Source organism: Ranitomeya variabilis, chromosome 2 (assembly GCF_051348905.1).
Source record: "Ranitomeya variabilis isolate aRanVar5 chromosome 2, aRanVar5.hap1, whole genome shotgun sequence".
Classification (NCBI taxonomy): Eukaryota; Metazoa; Chordata; class Amphibia; order Anura; family Dendrobatidae; genus Ranitomeya; species Ranitomeya variabilis.
Window position 1 is genome coordinate 54182659 of NC_135233.1, and position 20760 is coordinate 54203418.

At 44.9% G+C, this 20760-nt stretch overlaps 1 protein-coding gene across 2 annotated transcripts in view; it reads right to left on the bottom strand.

The window, feature by feature from the left end:
• Positions 1 to 285: 285 nt before the first annotated feature.
• Positions 286 to 20760, bottom strand: part of STPG4 (sperm-tail PG-rich repeat containing 4) — a 131992-nt gene continuing 111517 nt past the window's right edge. Inside the window, exon 7 of one of the 2 annotated variants that reach the window (XM_077292240.1) lies at positions 286 to 376. In XM_077292240.1, coding sequence (XP_077148355.1) covers positions 371 to 376 — 6 coding nt within the window. In that variant the 3' untranslated portion in view covers positions 286 to 370. Of the gene's footprint in view, positions 377 to 10039; positions 10526 to 20760 lie in introns of those variants that run through there. The other variant, XM_077292239.1, reaches the window with a different exon arrangement.

Consider the following 20760-nt stretch of genomic DNA (forward strand, 5'->3'; position numbering starts at 1 on the left):
ATATGGTCAGACAACACAAAGAATTGATATCATCACGTCACTTGATTACCTACAAAGTTCCGGACCTAGTAGGCTGCAGGCCAAAAAACATAGCAGAGTAATGGCCGATGGCTCCCTGCTCCCTATAGCTTTCAAGGAGGGCACAGTCCGTACCTGTCTGGGAGATCTGCCAACTCTTCTTGAAGTCCGGAATTTTCCCAGACATATTGGCAGCGTTGGCAAGTATGCACTGAAGTATTGAAGCTATTCCGCGCGAGTAAATTCGCAGGCAAAGTAAATTTGTGAGCAAATGAAAGTTTAATGTTTTGTACCATTTTAATTTAGCGTCCGCCTGCCTTTATTTTCACATCCAACAACCTTCTTCTGCACTTTACTCCTGTATAGGGGGAAGGGACACACTCAGATTAGCTCTGTAATGCTCTACACCGCCGATGCCAAACTACATTTGAAACATGAAGCATTTGTGTTATTCAATCAATGATTGACATGAAGCCTCTGCTTCCAGTAAGGGAAGAGATTCTTCAGCATCTGAAATATGTAACATAAGGAATAATGCATCTGCTGCAATAAATTATCAATAAAAGTAAGTTATTTATTTTAGTTAAGAACGAAACAAAGGACAAAGAAATAATAGTATAGGTACATCATTGGGATTAAATAATCAAGACTGTAGCACAGGTAACTTGTAAGAGGGTTGAAAATGGGTTCACCATCTTCTTACTAAAACCCTAGAACTGTCCTGGTCTCTACTAATGTCATATACAACTTGTGTGTGTATATATATATATGTTCCAGAAAATTAAGTTTTTCTCCCAGAAAATTATTACAATTACAAGTTTTGTTATACAAATGTTGCTTCCTTCGTGTGTATCGGAACAACACAAAAAAACTGAGAAAAAAATGCAAATTGGACATAATTTCACAGAAAACTCCAAATATCATCCGGACAAAATTAACTACTTAATATTTGGTTGAAAACCCTTTGGAATAAATAACTACAACCAATTGCTTCCTATAACCCTCACCACCTTCTTACACCTCTCAACTGGAATTTTGGACCTCTCTTCTTCTGCAAACTGCTCCAGGTCTCTCATATTTGAAGACGCCTTCTCCCAACAGCAATTTTAAGACCTCACCACAGGTGTTCAATGGGATTTAGATCCAGACTCATTGTTGGCCACTTAAGATCTCTCCAGCGCTTTGTTTCCATCCAGTCTTGGATGCTTCTAGAAGTATGTTTGGGGTCTTTGTCCTGCTGGAAGACCCATGGACCAAGACCTTGGACCAAACCCAGCTTTCTGACAACTGGGCACTACATTGTGACCCCATATCCTTTGGTAATCTTTAGATGTCATGATGCCTTGCACACAGTCAAGGCACCCAGTGCCAGAGGCAGCAAAACAACCCCAAAAATCTTTGAACCGCTACCAAATTTGACTGTATGTACTGTGTTTTTTTCTTTGTCGGCCTCATTTCTTTTTCGGTAAACAGTAGAATGATGTGCTTTACCAAAAAGCCCTATCTTGGTCTCATCAGTCCACAAGACACTTTCCCAGAAGGATTTTGGCTTACTCACGTACATTTTGGCAAACTGCAGTCTAGCCATTTCATGTCTCTGTGCACTGACACTACTGCATTCTGAGCCTGCAGGACAGCTTAAATTTCTTAGGAACTTTTGGATTGCGGTTGCTTATCCAATATGTGGACTATCTTGCGTTGCAACCTTTCATCATCTTTTTCTCTGCCGTCCATCTGCAGGGAGAATAGCTACAGTGGGTTGTAAAATTCTTGTTTATGTTGTACACCATGGACAAAGAAACATCAGGTCCCTGGAGATGGACTTATAAACTTTAGATTGTTGATATTTTTCAACAATTTTGGTTAGCAAGTCCTCAGACAGTTCTTTTCTCCTCTTTCTGTTCTCCATGCTTAGTGTGGCACACACAATGCAAAGATTGAGTCAACTTCTCCTCTTTTGATCTGGTTTCAGGCGTGATTTACATATTGCCCACACCTATTACTTGCTACAGGTGAGTTTGAACGAGCATCACATGCTTGAAATAATATTGTTTACCCACAATTTTGAAAAGGTGCCAACAATTTTGTCTGGACCATTTTTGGAGTTTTGTGTGTAATTAACATGGAAATAAACATGTGTATATATAGATATACAGTATATACAATATTGTATTCACAAATGTGTGAGGGGTGTACTCACTTTTTGTGAAATACTGTATATACTGGAAAAACCAGTACTGGTGAGATCCGTGGTCCGTTTGCTATCCGTGCATATGTATGCATATGTATGCTGTCAATGTGCTTTTCCTAGAGCGGTAGTGCAATTCCAATTTCATATATTTCATGTTTGCAGTATAGTGCTGAAGTGCTACTTTACAGTATTTTGTTAGTTATGTATGGAGATGGCTACTCTTAGTAATCATTTGTACACACCAGCTTTCTGTTTGAAAGTGATGGTCAGTCTTTTGTTATTAGTATACATAGGCTCTCTGACACATGGTCCGTGTGAAAAACCTGACATGTGCGCACCACCATTGAATACAATGGGTGTGCATGTGCCTGCATTCGCGGTCCATAAAAAACGGACTGCATACAGACTCAAAAACGGACATGTGAAGGGGGCCTAATGTAGTCAGTGTACAGCTTGTATAACAGTGTTAATTTGCTGTGCCCTCTAAATAACTCATCATACAGCCATTAATGTCTAAACCGCTGGCAACAAAAGTGAGTGCACTTATCAAAGTAACGTATCTTCAGTGTTATCGATATAATCAAATATTTACAAAAATGTGAGGGGTTTACTCACTTTTGTCATATACTGCATATACTATGCCACATGCTTATATGTATGCTGCTACAACTGTGAAAAAGAACCTGTGATTAGTGATGAGTGAGTATACTCGTTGCTCGGGTTTTACCGAGCATGCTCGGGAGGTCTCCGAGTATTTGTTAGTGCTCGGAGATTTATTTTTTGTTGACACAGCTGCATGATTTATGGCTGCTAGACAGCCTGAATACATGTGGGGATTCCCTAGCAACCAGGCAACCCCCACATGTACTCAGGCTGGCTAGCAGCTGTAAATCATGCAGCTGCGTCAACAAAAATGAAATCTCCGAGCACTAACAAATACTCGGAGATAACCCGAGCAACGAGTATACTCGCTCATCACTACTTGTGATCCAGATCCAGATGTATGTGTGATGCAAGGGATTGCTCTTGTGTGCATCAATACATTATGAAGGAGAGATATGTCCTGGTCCTAACATGCCCAGGCAGGATGACACTGGACAGAAGGAATGTCTGCAGAAATGGATGCAGTGTATAGAAAATTAACACACTGAGATGCTGTGTGAAATCCTGAGTCATTGGGAGTGTAAAGTTAGCAGAAGCATTTCTGCCTGTGGCCCCTGGATGTGTACAGAGAGCTGTAGGCTGTGGCAGGGAACATATTTGCATGACAGGTAGCTACTAAGTGGGGTGTGTACGACTCGCCGATTCGTGTGCCAGGTCGGGGTCAAAGAGGAGCATGGAAGGAGCTCCATCCTGCACTGCCCCTTGTGGAAGAGATTACCCCACCATTACAGAAAGTGGATGGGAAGTTTCATCACAGAGGGAAGCATGCAGTGAGCAAGAATTGTCTCTGCTGACAGGGTGAAATATAGCTGCTAGAAGATCCCTTAACGACCAGGGGTATTTCTGTTTTTTTTTTTGCTCCCCTTCCTCCCAAAGCCATAACTTTTTATTTTTGGGTCAATATGGCCATGTGAGGGCTTGTTTTTTTGCAGGACAAGTTGTACTTATGAACAAAACCATTGATTTTAACGTATCGTGTACTGGAAAATGGGAAAAAAATTCCAAGTGCAAAAAAGTGCAATTCCACATTTTTTTTTTTTACCATGTTCTCTAAATGCTAAAACTGACCTGCCATTATGATTCTCCAGGTCATTATGGGTTCACAGACACCAAACATGTCTAGGTTTATGGGTTTTTTTACGTGGTGAAGAAAAATCCCAAATTTGTAAAAAAAAAAAAAAAAGACGCCATTTTCCGAGACCTGTAGCGTCTCTATTTTTCGTGATCTGGGGCTGGGTGTGAACTTATTTTTTGCGCACCAAGCTGATGTTTTTATTGATATTATTTTGGTGTAGATACGATCTTTTTATTGCAATGTAGTGGTGACTTAAAAAAGTAATTCTGGTGTTTTGAATATTTTTCTTGTTACGGGTTAATTTTTTTTAAATTTTTTTATATTGATAGATAGTGTGACTCTGAAAGCGGCGATGCCAAATACAGTGGGGGAAAAAGTATTTAGTCAGCCACCAAGGCAAGTTGTCCCACTTAAAAAGATGAGAGGGGCCTGTAATTGACATCATAGGTAGACCTCAACTATGAGAGTCACAATGAGAAAACAAATCCAGGAAATCTCCTTGTCTGATTCGGCAAGATATATTTAGCAAATTATGGTGGAAAATAAGTATTTGGTCATTAACAAAAGTTCATCTCAATATTTTGTTCTATATCCTTTGCTGGCAATGACGGAGGCCAACCGTTTTCTGTAGGTCTTCACAAGGTTGGCGCACACTGTTGGTGGTATGTTGGCCCATTCCTCCATGCAGATCTCCTCTAGAGCAGTGATGTATTTAATCATTATGTTTCTGGTTTGGTTTTTTTCAGGTTACCTGATGAAGAGCAGACATTGGGTGTGCATACAGAGTAATTAACAGGTAGCCACCAATGTTGGAGAACCACTGGGGCCTCCGATGTGTCCTGTATGCCTTCAGGGTGTTTGTAGCATTGCTATCAGCATATGGGGTATCGGCTGTGTCTGACAGCAATGACCCGCTTTATCTTCACAGCAGAAGTTTGGAAGGAAAATAAAGATAAAATTCAGTAATTGTGCTATTTTAAGGCGCCAGTAAATCCATAAGAACTAAGGTTAGCATAGATCAATTTCCCCTCGCTGCTTGTGCGCATAATTTCATTTCCGTTACCATCCTACTGTGTATAAAGTAATTAAAATAAAAATACATGAAGTGTCTCATTGCCAGGGCTGCTGTCCCTCAAGGCGGTGGTTGCTGTGGTAACCAGGTAAAACAAGAGCGTATGCATTCTACAGCGATATTGTATTTTAAAGGAGCAGCGTCACCAATAAAGACCCCCCCAGTTATATAACTGCCCATTAATGAAAATCAGTCCCCCTGACTCCATATTTTTGCATAACTCCTGTTTATTGATAAATGGCAGAATCATCGCCAAAATCAAAATTTGCTAAAAGGTCCGTACTCCGCAGTAGTAAAGGGGTTTTGTTCACTGGGCGTTCTTTCACTAAGACATAGCAGCCGCATGGTCGACCTTAACATGTGCAACATTTGTTTTTCCCCTTTTAATCCAACTTTTATTAATATTCAACTTTTGACATTATATGAATAGTGCTCAGAATGTCAATGCCTTGTAATCATTAGGATAGATGTAATAAATAATAAACAGCTGAAAAACAAAGAATGAAATATCTGCATGTCACTACAATTTTCAATATTATTACTTAAAGGGAACTTGTCGCTAGGCTTTTGCTACTCTATCTGAGAGCAGCATAATGGAGAGGCAGAGACCTGCAGAAAATAAGGATTGTATCAAAATGGCAGCAAGCAGCTCAGTAAATGACACATTGCTGGAATCAGGGTCTCTGCCCCTACATTATGCTTTTTTCATGTTACATAGCAAAAACCTCCCTTTAACTAAGAGCACATAGCGGCGGACATTTGTGTCATGTCTAATTACCGGTTGGTTATACTGTGGCATATAGCATTGACCACAGTCACTAGGAGATGCTGCTTTATAAAGTTTACAATAGTAATGACAAACCGTAGTTAGTAGTAATGGTAACCATGGACAAACCAACAAACGACGGTCTTATCTTGTGCAAACTCTTCCTGCTCATACATTATGTAGCAATTTCTGGTTGCAGTTGAAAAGTAAAAACAAACAAACACTTGTGAAGGTTTTATTACTTGTCATATGTCTAGTTATGGATCTCTGACCTGCACAAACTACGGCCCATGGGCCACATCCGGCCCTCTGACTGTTACAGTCCAGCCCGCAGACCAAGACATCCAAAGGGCTGAAAACACTGGCCCATGGGCCGGACCATATGGCTGCCCTCCCCCATCCGGCGTCCCGATATCACCCCTATCTGCATCCTCAGGATATACTCTATATAGAGAGGCTATATGTGGGCTCATACCCTATATAGAGAGGCTATGTGAGGGCTCATACTGTCTATAGAGAGGCTATATGAGAGCTCATACTGTCTATAGATTGGCTATATGAGGGCTCATACTCTATAAAGAGGCTATGTGAGGGCGCACACTGTATATAGATAGGCTATAAGAGGGCTCATACCCTATATAGAGAGGCTATGTGAGGGCGCACACTGTCTATAGAAAGGCTATATGAGGGCTCATACCCTATAAATAGGCTATGTGTGGGTGGAGCGCCCCCACGTGTAAGGGCAGTGGGGTACTCGGTACCGGGTCCTTCTGTCTCGGTTCTAGGGATGTCACGGTGGCCCGACCCGGTCCGTGGCCCTGCTGAGGGGCGCCCAATTAAAGGTGATAGTTTGTCAAGTGTTCCTGACGCCACCTGTGGTGTTCGGTCAGGATGACCGACGCTGCTAGGGGTCCGCTGGGGTGATGGAATGGCAGCTAGATGGTATACCTTCCCACAGGTGAAGTGTATCCCCAGGGCTTCCCAAGGTGTGCGGATGGTGATAGTGGACGTTGTAAGGCGCGATGAATAACGAGGACACAAAGGTTGCAGTCTCTTTACCTTTTACTGAAGACTTCAGCGTCCACAGTCCAGAGTACCGTTCACAGGGCAGGCAGAGTCCGGCCGGTCCGAAGGCACATCCAGAGTTCCCTTTGCAGGTGGAAATCAGTAGCCTTCCTACTAGCGCCTGTGTGTTGTAGTACCTCCCTGCTGAGCACCACGGGAAAGTCCTCACAACCTTTGTAGATGTTTCTGATGTTCTCTCTCTCTCTGTCCCCCAGATGATATGGATAGGACAACCCGTATGACGGGGTAGGCCTGGAGTTAATTTAAAGGGACCCTAGAGACGCCCCTCTCCCACAGTTGCCTCCGTGTCTTCTTAGGTATTTAGGTTGGGCAGCCAACTTGGAATTGACTGTCCTGCCGTTGTCTGGAGTAATGCGTAGAGTCAGTACTCCCTCGGTGTTCCGGCCACCGGCTACGCGCCTCGGAAGGAGGCTGCCGATCTCGGGGCAGGACTCCTCCCGGTATTTCTCCTTGTGCTGTGACTTCGGTTCTCACTCTCCACAATATACTTCGCTTCTTGTCCTTTCTTAGGATGCTGCCGCAATGATGTACAGGCGCGGCTCCGTAACGTTCTATCTCTTGCTAGGCCTCTGTCAGGATCCCACCCCTGACAGGACCTCTCTGGGTCAAACCCAGGCTGCTTCTCCCTCGATGTTATCTGGTCGAAGCCCAGTCTGCTTCTCTCTAACTTCCTATCCAGTTTTACCCGTATGTGAGGAGTGCCCTAGTAGATAGAAGCTTTGCTCCCCCTGGTGGACTGGAGTGTAAAGTGTAGTGTGTGACTGTGATACCTGGCAAGGTGAACTCCTTTAGTACCATCAGACGTAACATCACTCCCCCTGGTGGAAGAGCGACATTACTGCAACGACCAGGACTCTGGGGAGCTGCATGGGCACGCACTGTATATAGATAGGCTATATGAGGGCTCATACTCTTTAAAGAGGCTATGTGAGGGCTCATACTCTATAAATAGGCTATGTGAGGGTGTACAATGTATACAGATAGGCTACATGAGGGCTGACACTGTATATAGGGGGCTCAGGCTGTGTATAGGGGGTGCTGTGTGAGAACTCATGCAGTATATAGGGGGTGTCAGCATACTTATTATTATTTTGTATCAATATTAATTGTATCACTTAATAATATGTTAATATTAATATTGAGTAGAATTAATTTCAGCCTATTGGTTCGGCCTCCACAACGATCACGGTCTCTCATGTGGCCTCTCGGGAATATTAATTGCCCACCTCTGACGGAGGTAGATGTCTGCTCCTCAGTAGTCCATGTCTTTCTGTGGAATTATTTCATTATTAGAAGAAATAAAGTTGCCAGTAGATAAAAACATAAAGTAATATATAATATAATGTAACCGACTCCAAATTAATTCTTACATTTTTTTTTTTTTTTTTTTAAAGACAACAGCAAAATAAAGAGACCTGAAGAATAGTTCTCTCACAGCGCTGGTGCTTAGTGACATGGGGATAGCATTTGTACTTCCGCTCACTGTATTGTAGTCTAAGCTTTCTTTTAACCTTTTTATGATTATAGCTATTTTCTTACAAAGACGGATAAGAATTTGTGGAAAGCCAGATAAAACCAGAATTTAAATAGATAAGGGACCGTCCACCCGAAGGTAGCACTCTGACAATTTTTTTATTATCTACCCCCTTAACCATAGTGATTATGTGCACAGTGCATGCATTAGTATACTTTCTGACTTCTGCCTCATCCATTCCCTGTACCGTTTCGCCCCTCTTCTGCACCATGTGACCGGAGTTCTATCTTCTGTTTTGAATGAATGTCATTTTCTCAGTATAAGTTTATAAGATCATTGATGTAAGTTTCCTAAACGTAACATTGAGAAATTGACTTCTGGTCCACAAAAAAGTCAAAACTGCAGTCATGTGGTGCAGAAAACATTTGGAATGGTGCGGAGGATGAACAGAGAAAGGCGGCATAAAGACATGAAGAAGATAATAAAACATAAAATTCTGAATGCATGAAGTTGCCCATAGGGGGAGCTCAAGAGATTTGTGCATTCTGTTTATTAAAGGTAATCTGTCAGCAGTTTTTTCGATGTAATCTGACAGCAGCATGATGTAGGGGCTAAGCCTTGATTCCAGCGGTGTGTCACTTAATAATAATCAAATCAGTGGAAATTGTCACTACAGGACTAGGTGTCTCGTGTCTCCTTGTCGACTGCTCTGCGTAACCCCGTCCTTCTCCACTGATTAGCCGCTGTCTTTCAACGTACACTGGACACAAAAAGCCGCCAATCGGGGTTATACAGGGATTAGCATTCTGAGCTCTGCTAGATATGCAGCAGAGAAAACTGTGTGTCAACATGACAATATGCAGACCAGTGAGTAACAAGAAGCTGGAATTAGGGTCTCAGCCCCTACATCATGCTTCTCTCAGATTAGTATGCAGTAGTAAGCGCATCTCGGCTCCCTCTAGTGGTGACTGCAGGAAGCCACAATTTTATCTTTTACTTTATTGGCGAGTAGAAGTTCTTGAACTCCTTATCCGACGGCTATTAAGATATAAAATTGATCACCAATAAAATTTATAATTTTTTTTTTTTTACCAAACAAATTGGCATTTCACTTTTGGTAAACTATCTGATCACTCTCAGTACAGTAATGAAGGATGCGTGCGTGGCTGCAATCTATCCGGGCCTACTGGTATAATATAGAAAACAATCTCCTGTTTCTCACTATTAACAACCTGCTGTAAATTGATCTATTCTGTGCCTCCATCAGTCTCCCGAGACCAAGAGGATATTGACTTGTTAACCCATGAATGCCTAAATGCAAGCTATAGTTTTTCACATGTCATCACTGGATTTCAGCTGCATATTTAACATACAAGGGTCTCCCAAAAACCCGCAGTAAGTGTAAGGCGAAACCAGGAGTGGAACAATCAGAGGGAACGTATAATAGAAACACGTCACCACTTCTGCATTTATCACCCACTCCTGGTTTTGGCTTACAAATACTGAGGTAAAATATTGACCAAATACTGACCGTGTGAACGTGGCCTAAAAATTCTAATAAAAAAACGTCCACAGAAAATCACATACATATCTGCAAGACAAATATGCACAGAATATGAGTTTTTTGGAGTCGATTTGATTCCAGAAAGATTTTTGTTGAAGCTGAAAGAGAGTGTAAGGCCACTTTCAGTATTTGGTCAGTATTTTACCTCAGAATTTATAAGCCAAAACCAGGAGTGGGTGAGAAATCCAGAAGTGGTGACATGTTTCTATTATACTTTTCCTCTGATTGTTCCACTCCTGGTTTTGGCTTACAAATACTGAGGTAAAATACTGACCAAATACTGACCGTGTGACCGTTGCTGGCGGCCATGAGTTGCATCCGTAGTACAGGTGTATAAATGCACCCCCGATTCACCTATCTGACCAGACACATTCGGAATGACTTGTCCTGTGCTGCCTCCAGCTATAGGCTCATACATACAAAGCATCCTAGAATTTTAGAAGCAAAATCCGTTTAATAGAAAGAAGCAGATCTCTAATTATGTCCCATGATTCACAGCTTAAAAGTCAAATGAATTACGGAAGAAGATGCCGTGCATGCGACCCATTTTGGCAACGGTGGGTGGCTGTTTTGGTAACTGTCTCGTTGGATCATATGTTCCTGGGCCGGGAGTTTTCTAAAATAAGAAGAAAGAAAATTTAAGTGAAGTGATCCGAACAGCAGCACAAACGCTTGAGAAAGCACAGGGATCTGAAGAACATGTGGCTCCAACCAGGCTAAATTAAGTGACTGGAGATGAGTTTCATTAGTTCCCATGATAGAATTCATTGTTTCCTCTCTGGCTTTTAACGTTTTGCTGCAGGCTTGGCAGCAGTGGTCCTCGCCTTATGTACTCTTATGCAGGAACACCTAGACAGAAGCTTTTCCATCACGTTATATAATGCAGATTTTCGCTGGGTGTCAGGGTTTGTGGTGAAAGAATAGATTATATATCAATATTTTTCAGTTATTTCCATTTTGTATTTTTCCATAGTAAATACGAGAACTTTACAGCTTATTTATTATTTGCTTATATATTACACACTCACACATATGGAAAGTGAACCAGGCAGCTCTCCTCACATGCCCGTTTTAATAATTCCAGATAACTCAGCTATGGTGGCCTTTTCTCTACTATTCCTCCTGGAAATGTTTGAATTAGTTGACAACTGGGCGTTACCATACCTCTCATTAATAGGACATGTCTCTACAAAATCTAGCAATCAGTATTGAGTGAATAAGGGCTGCTAACCCGAAACGCGTAAGCATAAGGATCATATTTTTTAAATTGGACAGTAAAAGTTTTGTTTTAACATTTTCTCACTTCTCATGGACCCTTCTTTTGTTTGTAGGGACACACCCTATTTACACACCCGATTGCCAATTTTTTATTGATAGGTTTCCAAGAGGAATAGCTCCATGCAGAGTTTATTAGACATTTCAGGAGCACCAACTGGCCCTCTTTATCCTGGCTTCTCCTTGCTAAAGGCCCCCACTTACTAGCCCTTTTATTTGTGGCTTCCCCATAATACAACTCCCCGGTAAAAATGAAAGGAGTTGTCCAGTACTTTTATATCGATGATATACTTAGGTCATCAATATCAGATCGGTGGGGGCGCAACACCCGGCAACCCGCCTATGAGCTGTTTTTGGTGCCGGCGGCAGCTAGACATGATCAGTTGCAGAGCTGCATTTGCTGCGGCCGGGTACTACGCATCCTCTGATATCGGAAGGATCAACAAACAGTCTAGCGTGCATGGAGACCTTATGGCTGTTTTCCAACAATGGAGAGAAGAATCCAACTGTTGCAATGATTCTTTTGTTTGACGGATGGCTAAGCCTCTAGTAGAGATATCTGGCAGTAGCTCTCTCATAGAGAATGCAGGAGCATTTTGCCGTGCCATGCCATCATGTACATGGGGGCATCGGGAGAGGTAAATGTCGGCCAACAGCTATCTTATGTGTTTGTGGGCCCAAAAGGTTCATTTTCATCATAATATGTGAGGCCATTAACTGATATTTTTCTTTTTCTCACTGATTTTTTTTAGTAATCTAAACTTTATAATAATACTTCTGCCCTTGCAGAGAAATCAGCTCTACATGCATTTGACCTCATGGTGAGCCTTTGAGGGGCTTGTGCATATACACAGGAGACAATCTAAAGAGGCAGAGCAGTAGAGAAGAGGAAGAGAGGAAGATAGCAGAAGCATGAGCCAATGATTAGGCAGGGGGCGTGTCTCAGACTACCTCAGGCTTCCTGTAAGCACTGGAGCTAAACTGTAGTCACAGACCACAGCTCTGCCCTAATAGAACTGAGCTGGAAAGCAGCAAGTTCAGAAAATAAATATCATGTACAGTGGGTCTTCAGAATTATTTTGGACTGGTGAACCAAAGAAACCCTAGTCTATGCTAATGTCACGCACAGTGTAGGACAGACCAAGTGCAACACAAAGGGATAAGGGGGCCCAATGCTAGGGAAGTGGGGAGTGGAGACCCCTAGGCAGATCTAACTTCACCCTGACAGCCATAAGAGACCCTAAATAGGTTCCGCACCTATCGCCGAGCAGGATACCTAGTCCCTGCCAGACTCTAGCGGTAAGCCCTGCTTAGGGAAGGAAGGGGTAAACGCTGGTCAAACCCCACTAACACTAAAGACAGCCAGGATACACAAAACAAGGGGAAACTTAGCTTGAGTAGACTCAGAGAGAAACACCTTCGTCCTTCAAACACCAAAGAGGACGCTAGCCGACTGCTGCAGCTCCAAACCTCAACAGGGAAGTGCAAATATAAAATAACACCCGCAACTCCCAACAAGAAGTCGGGAGTTACAAACACCCAGATCCAGGTGACACCATTAAGTCCGGGGAAGGTGGCCACTAGTCTGCAAGGCCAACTGCTGAGACCTTCTGCAGCCAGATGCAGTGCCACTGTCTGCAGCCTCTGACACACCCGTGACAGTTACGGTAATTGCACAAACTGAAATGGCCGATAACAGATAATAAAATATTGCATTCAATTTTATTGATCTACATAAGATACAAAGTATTTAGTGCCTTGTATTATTGTGTTTAGTTCATATTCTGTTTAAAAATACCTACTAGTAACATGACTTTCACTAATATATCAGTACACACCCCTGTACTGGAGGTAACATGTCATTCACCATTACTGATAACATTTTCCTGGCGCTTTCCACATGTTTAATATGACACATGAAAAGTGGAACTGCAGCTTTCCTTTAAGTAACTAATGATACACAAGAGAGTGAGTCACCAAAGAAAGAAGTCTATATTTGGCTCTGTCTCTTGTACTACTATGTAATAGCAACTAATACTAAGGGCAATGAAGCCGCACGCTGGAAATAAATTCCCTTTGAGAAATCCAGCTCCTTTGCTGACACCGGCGGAGATGATCAGAGGTAAAATAAAAATAGCAACTCTCCCCCTTGTCTCCATAATGTGATAAAGAGCATGCTGTCACTGGGTTATATGAGTTTCAGTTTGCTACATTTTCTCTCTATATCTATGAAAATGACAATAAAAGTATTGGTGAAGTTGTTGGTTTTTGGAGTTTAGGTCCAAAAATAAATTTTCATATCTATTTATAATTTATATTTTTTGTATAAATATTTTGATATTTGGATTTTATTCCAGTATTTTTTACTAGTCTTAAAAGTGATTGTCCAAGTTCAACTCTAATTCCATTAACCCTTAGAAAATTACAACAAAAATACAACAACCCTAGAGACAGCAACTGTGAATGTTCCATATCACTATATAATACAGAGGTAACAAGCACAAACATTATCAGACATGACAAAGCAACTCATAATTCAGTGTATCAACCAAGGGGAGTGAGGGTCCTGCTCACTAGAGCTTTTAATCTATGACTAAATAGGGGTGACACCAATGGTAAAAAGTGAAGTGCCTGTATTGTATGGTTCAATCACTGGGATAATGAATAAGGTTATATATGTAAAGCTGCATGAACTGGTCACAAGCCAGTATCTGTCATGTCCAGATACAAAGTGCATGATATGTATCTAAGGAAAGTTTGGGAACAGATGAAGGAAGGGAACTGAATCTGGGGAAACTGGGAGTAGTTAGATTACTAAGGTGGTGTAATAGATCTACCTTAAAAAAAATGTGTTTTTAGGGTTCTCCTAAAACTGAGAATTAACTTGATTGTCTGGGTGCATTGAAGAGAACAGGTGCAGCATGAGAAAAGTTTTGGAAAACAGGAGTTGGGAGGTTCGGATTAGGGAAGGTGTTAGTCTTAGATCATTAGGAAAATGGAGAAGAAGGAAAAGGCAATGGACAGAGATGAAGAGGAGATTTTGGGGGAGGTTCAGAGCTGTGGCAAGTTTTAGGGGTGACTGTGATGTTTACGTTGTACTCTGTATCAGATGGGCAATCAGTGCAATGACTGGCACAGGGTGGAAGCAATAGTGTAACAGCTGGACAAAAATATGATCCTGGCTGCTGCATTCTGCATAAACTGGAGAGGGCAGAGTTTAGTGAGAGGAAGACCAATTAGCAGTGAGTTGCAGTAATCAAAATGAGAGTGAATCAGAGCAACACTAAGAGTTTTCTAGCCAGACAAGGACAGATTCTAGCACTAGAGGTGATGAAATTATGCATAAGAAAATCATTTGTTAATAATTTTTTAAATATGTCATACTCTGACGAATACAAAGACATTTTTGGGATTCAATTTGTACAAATCTAGCAAATTGACAGTCAGCCGGCTGCCAGTTTTTAAGGGCTGGGAAGAGGTTAAAATAATACAATACTCACCTGTCCTAAGCTGTCAACTCTCCTTATGCCGACACCACAATTCCCCGATCCTTCATGATGATCTTCCATTTTTCTAGTGCACAGACCTGTGATTAGCCTCACACCGTCACTGGACGCCAGGGCCGCCATCAGGGCATGACAGCCATGACTGGCGTATGGGGCCCGGTGAGCAGAGGGGGCCCGCATCGGGCCCCGTCTAATCTGCTCACCGGGCCCCACCCTGCCGGCACTGCGGGCCCCCACCTGCCGGCGCTGCGGCCCCCCCCTGCCGGCGCTGCGGACCACTATTGACGTGCGGGCCCGTGCCCGCACGTCAATGGTTAACAGCCGCCGCCAGCCAGTTGGAGGCTGGCAGCTGACTTGAGCGGCCGCAGTGCGCAGTCGCACTTCGCCGGCGTCTGACGTCATTGTCAGCCGCCGGCGAGTGCGTCCTTCACCTGCGTGGAGGAAGTGAGGTGGTTCCCTGCCGCAGGAGCATGGCAAGGTAAGAACTCTTTTTTTTTTTTTTTGAGAGCGGCGATCCCAGGGGGGTGGGGCCCGGGGCAGAACGCTGGACACGCTGGGGCCCGGGGCAGAACGCTGGACACACACGCTGGACACACACGCTGGGGCCCGGGGCAGAACGCTGGACACGCTGGGGCAGAAAGCTGGACACGGGCAGTATGCTGGACACAGGGGGCAGAGATGCTGGACACAGGGGGCAGAGATGCTGGACACAGGGGGCAGAGATGCTGGACACAGGGGGCAGAGATGCTGGACACAGGGGGCAGAGATGCTGGACACAGGGGGCAGAGATGCTGGACACAGGGGGGCAGAGATGCTGGACACAGGAGGCAGAGATGCTGGACACAGGGGGCAGAGATGCTGGACACAGGGGGCAGAGATGCTGGACACAGGGGGCAGAGATGCTGGACACAGGGGGCAGAGATGCTGGACACGGGGCAGAGATGCTGGACACGGGGCAGTATGCTGGACAAGGGGGCAGAATGCTGGACAAAGGGGCAGAATGCTGGACACAGGGGGCAGAGATGCTGGACACAGGGGGCAGAGATGCTGGACACAGGGGGCAGAATGCTGGACACAGGGGGCAGAATGCCTGACACAGGGGGCAGAGATGCTGGACACAGGGGGCAGAGATGCTGGACACAGGGGGCAGAGATGCTGGACACAGGGGGCAGAGATGCTGGACACAGGGGGCAGAGATGCTGGACACAGGGGGCAGAGATGCTGGACACAGGGGGCAGAGATGCTGGACACAGGGGGCAGAGATGCTGGACACAGGGGGCAGAGATGCTGGACACGGGGCAGAGATGCTAGACACGGGGGGCAGAGATGCTGGACACAGGGGGCAGAGATGCTGGACACAGGGGGCAGAGATGCTGGACACAGGGGGCAGAGATGCTGGACACGGGGCAGAGATGCTGGACACGGGGCAGTATGCTGGACAAGGGGGCAGAATGCTGGACAAAGGGGCAGAATGCTGGACACAGGGGGCAGAGATGCTGGACACAGGGGGCAGAGATGCTGGACACAGGGGGCAGAATGCTGGACACAGGGGGCAGAATGCCTGACACAGGGGGCAGAGATGCTGGACACAGGGGGCAGAGATGCTGGACACAGGGGGCAGAGATGCTGGACACAGGGGGCAGTATGCTGGACAAGGGGGCAGTATGCTGGACACAAGGGGCAGAGATGCTGGACACGGGGCAGAATGCTGGACACGGGGCAGAATGCTGGACACAGGGGGCAGAATGCTGGACAAAGGGGCAGAATGCTGGACAAAGGGGCAGTATGCTGGACAAAGGGGCAGAGATGCTGGACACGGGGCAGAATGCTGGACAAAGGGGCAGAGATGCTGGATACAGGTGGCAGTATGCTGGACACGGGGCAGAATGCTGGACACAGGGGGCAGAATGCTGGACAAAGGGGCAGGATGCTGGACACAGGGGGCAGACTGCTGGACACAGGGGGCAGACTGCTGGACACAGGGGGCAGAATGCTGGACACAGGGGCAGTATGCTGGACACAGGGGCAGAGATGCTGGACACAGGGGCAGAGATGCTGGACACGGGCAGAGATGCTGGACACAGGGGCAGTATGCTGGACACAGGGGCAGTATGCTGGACACAGGGGCAGAGATGCTGGACACAGGGGCAGAGATGCTGGACACGGGCAGAGATGCTGGACACAGGGGCAGGATGCTGGACACAGGGGCAGAGATGCTGGACACAGGGGCAGAATGCTGGACAAAGGGGCAGGATGCTGGACACAGGGGCAGTATGCTGGACACAAGGGCAGAGATGCTGGACACCGGGGCAGAGATGCTGGACACAGGGGCAGAGATGCTGGACACAGGGGCAGAGATGCTGGACACGGGCAGTATGCTGGACACAGGGGCAGAGATGCTGGACACAGGGGCAGAGATGCTGGACACAGGGGCAGAGATGCTGGACACGGGCAGAGATGCTGGACACAGGGGCAGAATGCTGGACAAAGGGGCAGGATGCTGGACACAGGGGGCAGAATGCTGGACACGGGGCAGAATGCTGGACACGGGGCAGAATGCTGGACACGGGGCAGAATGCTGGACACGGGCAGTATGCTGGACACGGGCAGAGATGCTGGACACAGGGGCAGAGATGCTGGACACAGGGGCAGAGATGCTGGACACAGGGGCAGAGATGCTGGACACAGGGGCTATGAATGATGCTGGACACAGGGGCTATGAATGATGCTGGACACAGGGGCTATGAATGATGCTGGACACGGGCTATGAATGATGCTGGACACGGGCTATGAATGATGCTGGACACAGGGGCTATGAATGATGCTGGACACAGGGGCTATGAATGATGCTGGACACAGGGGCTATGAATGATGCTGGACACAGGCTATGAATGATGCTGGACACGGGCTATGAATGATGCTGGACACGGGCTATGAATGATGCTGGACACAGGGGCTATGAATGATGCTGGACACAGGGGCTATGAATGATGCTGGACACAGGGGCAGAATGGAGATATGGGGTATGATGAAAGACATGGGGGCATGACTGGAGACAGATGGGGAAGGATTGGAGACACAGGAGGCATGATTGGAGACACTGGGGGCAGAATTGGAGACAGATTGTGCAGGATCATGGGGCAGGATGGATACGATGGAGACAGATGGGGCAGGATGGGGAGATCATATGGGGCAGGATGGATACTCATGAGGGCAGGATGGGAGAACATATGGCTGATGCCAGGAATGAGACACACGGGGGCCAGGATGGGGAATATTATTACCATAGGGACTAATTAAGGGATATTATTACTGCAGTGATGTATTTATTTTTTGAGGACACTGTTTTAAATGAGGGGGCGGTCCTGTTACTGTGTAGAGTGACACTATGTTGCCTCTTTTTCTTTATGCGGTGTAATGTAGAAGTTGGGAAAAATTAAGTAATGTGTTCTACAAGCGGAGCTCGAGATAACTGTGTTATTTCCTGCAGAAACGAGTCCTGGCTGGAAGACATGATGGCGGTCTGTGCTGGATGAAAGATGAAGGACTTCACCTACAGACGTCACTGGTGAGTGAGTGTTACCTATACACTGACACTATACACTGTATACTATATACAGAGGTCCTTTGTATAATTTCACTAGTGATCACTGTATTATCTGTACACAGACACTGCATACTAAGTACAGATCTCCTGTGTATAATGTCACTGGTGATCACTGTATTATCTGTACACAGACACTGCATACTAAGTACAGATCTCCTGTGTATAATGGCACTTATGGTGATAGTGTGGTGCTTTTTTTTAATTACTGATCAGAATTGTAGTATTCAGTAACTATGTGGTGGTAATATGTGGTCTGGACATGGTGTTGCGGTATTTGTTCCTTGTATGTGATATTATTCGATCACTGTGGTGGTAATATGCGGTCTGGTCATGGTGTAGCGGTATTTGTTCTTTGTATGTGATATTATTCGATCACTGTGGTGGTAATATGTCATCTGGTCATGGTGTAGCGGTATTTGTTCCTTGTATGTGATATTATTCGATCACTATGGTGGTAATATGTCATCTGGTCATGGTGTAGCGGTATTTGTTCTTTTTATGTGATATTATTGGTCATTTTAAAAATTGAAAAATAAATAAAAATATACCTAAATTGTATTGCATATTTTAACAAATATTTAATAGGTTACAGCAGAGTAGGGCCTCACCAAAAGAGTCTACCGTGTTATGGTGGCGGCTTACAAAATCTTTTGGCCAAAACAAAAGCTGCCGGCTATATGTGTGATCTGGTGAGAACTGTTAGGGTATGTGTCCACGTTAAGTAAACGCTGCGTGTTTGACGCTGCGTGGGGCCACAGCGTCAAACACGCAGCGTCCAGATGTTCCAGCATAGTGAAGGGGATTTTATGAAATCCCGTCTCCACTATGCGTGGTAACACGCACCCGGCGGCCCTGCGACTCCGGACATGCGGCGCTTCTTTTAAGATCGCAGCATGTCCGTGTTCCTTGCGGCAGCTGCGCCGCCGCAAGCTATAACACAGGGCCCTATGTGTGGGGTGCGATGATCCCGGATGTGTGCAATGAACACATCCGGCATCATCGCGTCACAGTAGGGGGCTGGGCTTAGCGCCGAGCGGGTTTGCCGCTCCGACGCAACCGCCGGCCATCCTGAAGGTGGACACGTACCCTCAATGTGTGATTGGTGAGAAGTGGAGTTTTTCCAAGAGAGAGCGGTGGGACTGTGAACAGTTTGAGGGGTGGAGCGTGGAGGAGGGGCTGGGGTGGAGCCTGGGCGGAGTCTCAAGGGGGCCCCAAAAATTTTGCCAGTATGGGGCCCCGAAATTTCTAGTGGCAGCCCTGCTGGACGCAGACTCATGACGTGTATTGCCCTCCATATGACCTTATGAGGCCAATCTTCGGCTTAAGTACTCGAAGTACAGAAGACTGGCAATGGAGGACCTCTAAGCTGCAGCTATATCATTAAGAGAGGTAAGGACTGAAGACAGGTGAGTAAAATGCATTTTATCCTTTTTTAACCCTTTCTTTCCCTTCTGATTATCATGCTTTCGAGGCTGGAAAAATAAACCTCCAGAGTATAATAAATGACTTTTCATGTCAATCAAGGCACTATGATTTGAGCTGATTTCATTAGGACTGAATGGATTCTGTCAGAATTTTAGGATATTCACTCATCTATAATTGACACCACTTTGTGTACATATACACTGTGGCCAATATACAACATATATGTATTCACTATGTGCAGCGCACTGCAGTCAATGAATTCATGAATTCCACTACTGCTACAAAAAAAATAAAAAATGAATGACTCAGTCGCTCAGATGACTGTTTTCTATGGACATGTTCTATCCATGTTTTTCATACACAGAAATACATATCCATTACAGAATATGTAGCTGTTCAGATGCATGCGTTCTCTTGCGGAACGAGAGGTCCACAAAACAAAATCAAAGACAAGTCCAATTTTTATCAAAGTCATGGATCAAGCTCCCCAATTCAGGTTTATTAGTCCTAAAATCCATAACCGAACAATGATGAAAAAAAAGGTTTGTTTGTGTGTATAAGAAAAATCAGTGACCCGCGACAAGGTGATCTCAAGTAGATTGAAACTAAACTCTAATGACTCACCTCTCTATGTGCCCAGCAAGGTCTCAAATAAACTAGGGGAAAGCAATATGATCCAGCTTAGTTCTAATTAAAACCTGTCTGGGAAATACGGGTGGATAAGAGTGTAGAGCCCAGGGGGCCGACTAGACCCCCAATGCACAATGCAATAAAATAGCACATAGAGGAGTGAGTGATTAGAGCTTAGGGTCCATCCTTTTGAGGTCACCTTGTCGCTGGCGTACTGCTTATACATTTTATGTACCTCAAGTACCTCACTTTTTTAAGTGTCTAACAAATAGTGGAATTCCTTAGAAATGAGCAGATCGATCTGCAAAGGATTAAAATTGAGTAGAATTTTCTGAAATCCAGTTCCACTCGAATTCAAATAATCTATGATATGATTAGCAAAGATCAGCAGAAAAAACAAGGAAAAAT